Here is a 6190-nt window from a genome sequence, read left to right as displayed (position 1 = left end):
ACTAAACATTATAACACAACACATAACAGATAGAAGTCGAAAGTAATAATAAGTACCATTTTCAAATTACAGTTGACGAATAATGTACTTTCTAAATAATATTATGAAAGACACAAGATGGCAAACAATGTAATAGCTTAGCGTAAATAACGAACCTGAAGATGGCACTATGTTGCCGAAAGCTGTAGTAAGAAGCGACATATGAAATTGAGTGCACTACAAGACGGCTATTACATACGTATTATGGAAGAAAATCAGTGCAACAGGACGCTAAAATACAACATTAAGCATCATCTTACAGTGCAGTGGCTGAGAATAAAATACAAGCATGTGAAACACGGTAACCGGGATAAAATAAAACGAATAAAATTCGACAATTAATTTCTTACAATAGGTCACACCTTTCACCCTATGATGGCACACCAGTGTGCCGCGGCACACCGGTTGCGGAACACTGACCTACAATTCCGAACGATGGAAAAAGTCCAAAAATCCAGTAATTCTGTGTGTCATACACCATTGTCAGAACCCTTTACAATCTACTAAGACTGAGGTTCGAATTCTGCTTTAGACATGAATACAGGCTTCAATTCAACTTCTCTGTGTTGGATTGTCCTGCTTATCAAAGGACCCCTGAGATGGACCTATGAAGCTCTGCCAGATGTCAAGTATTCCTAATTACAGAGTTATTTCTGAACTGGATCAGACCAGAAGGCTTAATTCGCGTCAGGAGAAGAATAATTTACGTAACATTAATTAATACTTCATGGACACTTGACAAGTACAGTAGCTCACGGTCAGCATTCTTGTTTCGTGTTTGTAAATTGAAGGGTCAAATGCTGGAGATGATTAACTTGACGGAACATTATTGATGTCCTTAGTAAGTTCAAAATGTGGAATTTCTTGACGTCATAGGGAAGCACATTGAACACAACATAATTTTTCAAACTTACGTAAGGAACTATGAATCTTAGTCAATAAAACAGTGCCGTATGATCCGACTACAGGCTGTTCCTCCTGTCGTTGAGAGCTTCTCTTTGCTTCATGCCGAAAGCAGCGCAGTGGGCTTCATTCTGACAGAGTTACTCTGTGTGTAACATTCGGATTTTATGTTCATTAAACTGATGAGATGGGCAGGGCATGTAGAACGAATGGGGGAGAAGATGCATATAGGATATTGGTGGGAAAGCCGGGAGGAAACAGACCACTGGAAAGACCAAGTGGTAGGGGGGTGGACGATATTAAACTGGATCTTAGAGAGATAGTATGGGATGGTATGGATTGGATTGATGTGGCTCAGGATAGGTACCAGTGGAGGACTGTTGTGAACAAGGTAATGAACCTTCGGGTTCCATACAATGCTGGGAATTTCTTGAGTATTTGCAGAATTGGCGGCTCTTCAAGAAGGGCTCAGCTCCATGAGTAAGTAAGTAAGTAAGCTGGTGTGTCACAGTCTTGTCTTGTCTGACAACCGTGGACAAAACATATTAATTGAATGCCTGGATCTAAACTTCGTGCTCGGTCGCTGGTTCCCCTTACTGTCTACATTAACTATGTCCAGCAGTGGCCTCCGTAGTCTAGAGGTAACGTTCCCACCTCATTACTCGTAGTACGCGGGTTCAAATACCCGGCGGAGGTCGTCGAATTTTTAAGGGCGGAAAATTTCAGGGAAAAAGTCCTCCGGGAGGGACTTTAAGCCGTGGGTCCCGTGTCGTAGCTTTACGGCACGTAAAAGAACCTCATACCTCCAAAGGAGGTCACTGAGCCAAAACTGCGGACGTTTGCCGCCCAACAGCAGTCACTAATACCTCCGGTAGATTGGGGAAGCATTATAGATACCTCTCAGCTAGTAGAGCCGGTCTCGCTGGCTGGGCGGGACTGATGGTAAGCACCAATACCGGTAGGATATAGAGGCTGGTGGAAATCATAGAGGGAAGCACAATGGACCACTACAGGTCTAAGTGCATGGGGAAACCCACCCTCTCTAATAACTAACTAACTAACTAACTAACTATGTCCACACACCCTCTCCAGCTTCTCCTGCTGTGTGAGCACGTATTTTAACAGTACGATTTTTCATTTAGCTTTGGACGATAAATCTGGCTGTGCTCTAGAGTACTTGGCTTTGTTGCTACCTTTCCGCTACATTAAGCTTCTTATCTAGTGAGTGCTGGTTTCATTTTACTAAAAATAAGGCAGCCGGAGCCTGAAGGTGACCACTCACATCCACCTAGTGCCAAGGTTATCTCATTTCTTTATTTCTGTGTTTATGACATGGTGTTTTCACAACTGCGCCTTACACTGCCCTATCTGCATTAGAGTGGACAGGCCACTTGTATCTCATAGGATTCATATGCAAAGGATGGAACTGCATGAAACATTCCGTTAATGTTTCCTACGCCCATGTAACTTTCTGTGTTGTAGTTTGTTTAGTTTACACGGTATATGGAAGCCGAAGTTTTGCACTCGTTGTAACCACTTCGATTATCATTCGGAATACGTGCTAGAGTGACTGAAGTTTCTCGTGCTTGTCCTTAGTGCCTCCAAGTTAATGCCGGTATGGAATCTTGCAATGTAAGGGAGGAACATAAACCGAGAGTGCTTGAGAACAGGGCGTTGAGGAGAACATTTGGACCGAGGAGAGATACAGTGACAGGAGGTTGGAGAAAGCTGCATAATGAGGAGCTTCATAACTTGTACTCTTCTCCAAGTATAATTAGAATGATCAAGTCAAGGAGGATGAGGTTGGCAAGGCATGTAGCATAAATGGTGGGGTAGAGAATTGCATATAGGATATTGGTGGGAAAGCCAGAAGGAAAGAGACCGCAGGGAAGACCAAGGCGTAGGTAGGTGAACAATATTAAAACGGATCTTAGAGAGATAGGATGGAATGTTATGGATTGGATTGATCTGGCTCAGGTTAGGGACCGGTGGAGAGCTCTTGTGAATACGGTAAAGAACCTTCGGGTACCATAAAATGCTGGGAAATTCTTGAGTAGCTGCAGATTTGGCTTCTCCTCAAGAAGAGCTCAGCTCCATAATTAAGTAAGTAAGTAATGGAATCTTACAATATACAACAACCACCTCGTCATGAATTTATTAGGTTATGGTTTTACAATTTTATTCGACACTATTAGCCTCTGTTGGAGAATCGTCGCTCAGTAACTTATGGGTTAATCAAGGAAGCCCACCTGTTGCAAGCTGCCGGCGACTCTTACTTGAACATAGCCCTCCGCATTACAGCAGGTTGAACGGTATTGTTAATGTAACCACGTGTCACTGGTGCAATCAGAGGAGAGAGTAGTAGCCACCCACAGACTCTTTGACTTCTCGCCTCTTTTTCAATAATTTCCGGCAAACGAATTCCCTGACGACACGTATCAGGAAGGATCGAAGGATTCAGTGGCACATGGAGATGTTAGAGAGACTGTTGACTTGTTCTTGACCTTGATCATACTTGTATCTTGACGAGCCCAGCTATCATTTCTTCTCCCTCTGGGTTGTGACAAACGTTACCAATGTCTAACAACGACTCCGATTAGCTTCATGCAGCTGTTGGTTGATTTTAAGACCCAGAACTTGCCAAGAGACAAGGTGGGAAAGCGAACAGAGTTTTCTTACAAGCAGGTGGATTTATGAAACTCCATGAAACACGTATTCATACTTAACTAACAGACAACCAACTAACTATTAACTAACTAACGAGCTAACTATGTGGAGTACAATACGTTTGGTGAAGCTCAGATTTATCCTAAACCAGCTGACTGGAGTCCATACCCGCACACACTCTGTTTTAATAACCAATTTTCTATTTTCCTCCACTGTGTGTATGCAGTGGAATTCGTCTGGCAAGGAAGTGGCTCTTCTAAACGCTGCAACCAGCTTTCGGGGTCAGGATTTTCTTGACTAGCTGAATGACTATTATGAAATTGTGCTCGCAATTCAGTGAGGAGAAGAGAGGACATTAGACACACGCAATTCTTAAAATGGTTGCCAGAATGATATTCTGTTTCTAGGAATTCTTTCAATTGCAAGTAAGATATAATAATTTTTCTCTACTGGCACGGAATTAATTTGTTTTGCATCTGCAAAATTGATACGTGTATTTATGTTGAAATGTCTCCAGTAGTTCCTCGCAGGTAGTCTGATGCTGGTATAAACGGCGGGGACACATTATCAAACCGAAATGTGCTTCTTGTGCCAGTTGCAAGATGATATTTACTGTCATATTTCTGTGCTGTGTACTGCATGCATGGCCACCGTTGAATCCACTTTCTACGTTCATTCTACCTGTCGAGCTTCAGTGGCCGTATCGAAATGAAGTGGTAGAGATTGCAGCCAACAGAGACCGCCACATACTTATCGAAAGTCGTGACATCTTTTGCATAAAAGCGTCTTTGAGTAAACATCAGGAAAGAAAGCATTCACAGAGATTTGTGAGGCTGTGATTTCTTATTAATACTACGTATAATAGAAAATTAAAAGAAGGATGTGACAGGTTGGGCATACAGCTCACAGAATAAACGCAGACAGGCTTTCCGTTATGATGACCTGTGGTCCAAAACTGCACAAATGGCGGAGAAGGAGGAGGGAAATGCCTCTGAAATGTTATTAGGAAATGTTGTCTTTTATGAAGGGAATTCATAGTAACCGGTGATGAATTTCATTTCAGCAGTCAGTGTTCAGGGTTCTTACTGTTATGGATATATGGCGTTATTTTAATATTGAATTGAGTTACATTCTTGAAGCTTAGATTAGATAAATTCGAGGAATGTGTGCTGCTGTCCAGTTTAGAATCTTTCGTCTTCCCACTTCCTCTCCAAAAGTCTAAAAATCATAATAGAATAAATTGTAATTTTACCTATTGTTTTGTATGGGCGTGAAACTTATTCTAGGCAAGAGTACAGTTTGAGGGTGTTTGGGACAACAGGGAGCGGTGGAGAGGGTCTCTACCTAACACAGAAGATGTAACAGGGCAATGAGATACGCGGGTTATGTAGCACCTATCGTAATAAAAACGCACACAATATTTTAGTTAGGAGACCTGAAGGGAAGAGACTTCTTCGCGGGCATGCATAGGGGTTGATGAGAGGATAAACTTAGAGTGGGTAAATAAGAGGGAGGATGGACTGGATTGAAGTAGCCTCCAGTTGCCAGCTCGTGTGAGCATGGTAATTTTCCTCCGGTTTATGCAGAAAGCGAAGGATTTCTTCTGTAGCTAAACGGCTGTTAGATTTCCAGAATCTCTATTGCATTTAATTAGTTACTGAAATGTTCAAAATTTATTTCCAGAGAGCCACATGAAATTAAATGGAATTCATACATGAAAATGCAAATTATTCCCTATAAGAAGCCCAGATTGTTATAATATTTTACTGTCTGAATATAATTTAATTTTAATTTTAATTTTGATTTTGTAGATCCTAGTCGACGTTCAATTGCCTGAAGGAGCCTTCCAATCCGAACAGATCCTCTTGAGTCTTCGGTCGGCCCCCGGGTCGTTTCTTCTCGTCCGAACGATATTTTTCGCCCTCAATGAACCAGCTACGCCGAGCTTCAACTTTCTTCTTCCATTCCTCTGAAACACAAACAAAAACGAACTCTGTAGACTGTAGTCCGCAAGCGAACTATACCGACCGAGAGACCGCCGTTTGTCGACGAAGTCAGTGCCAACTTTAGCGGATGGAGGGTGTCGCATGGTCAGCACAACGAATCTCCACGGCCGTTAATTCTGTTCTCTAGACCGGAACCGCTATTTCCTTGAAATAGCTCCTCTATTATCCTCACGAGGCTGAGTGGAACCCGTTTCAGACCCACTATTTCTCAGAAAATCTGGTAGCACCGGGAATCGAACCCGGACCTCTGGATCTGTAGCCAGGAACTCTGACTACTAGACTACAGAGGCGGCCCCTCTGAAACAAGAACAGGATAAAACAGGAAGATGCTAAAGTTATTTTATAGAATCGGGCGGGAGAAGTTGTAAACTGTTCCGGTGTTCTCATACACAGGATGAGGAAAATCACGGAAATCTCAGCGTAAACTCTACCCTGGCCGACAATATGAATGATCTTATATGTGTTATCGCTTGATGTAAGCTAATTTGGTACAATTCGCAATAAGAGGCACAGATTAAGTCACTGTATCCTAGGACAATATCCCGACAACAGTTGTTCTGCAAATTACGAACGGT

General features: G+C 42.4%; 1 protein-coding gene across 1 annotated transcript in view; it reads right to left on the bottom strand.

Moving 5' to 3' along the window:
• Positions 1 to 5121: 5121 nt before the first annotated feature.
• The window catches only part of LOC111869342, a 66056-nt gene continuing 64987 nt past the window's right edge, over positions 5122 to 6190 (bottom strand). Inside the window, exon 16 of the mRNA XM_033753394.1 lies at positions 5122 to 5578. Coding sequence (XP_033609285.1) covers positions 5424 to 5578 — 155 coding nt within the window. The 3' untranslated portion in view covers positions 5122 to 5423. The remainder of the gene's footprint in view (positions 5579 to 6190) is intronic.

The sequence above is a fragment of the Cryptotermes secundus genome, unplaced genomic scaffold, assembly GCF_002891405.2.
Source record: "Cryptotermes secundus unplaced genomic scaffold, Csec_1.0 scaffold584, whole genome shotgun sequence".
In the NCBI taxonomy this organism is placed as follows: Eukaryota; Metazoa; Arthropoda; class Insecta; order Blattodea; family Kalotermitidae; genus Cryptotermes; species Cryptotermes secundus.
This window is presented reverse-complemented; position numbering and strand designations above follow the sequence as displayed.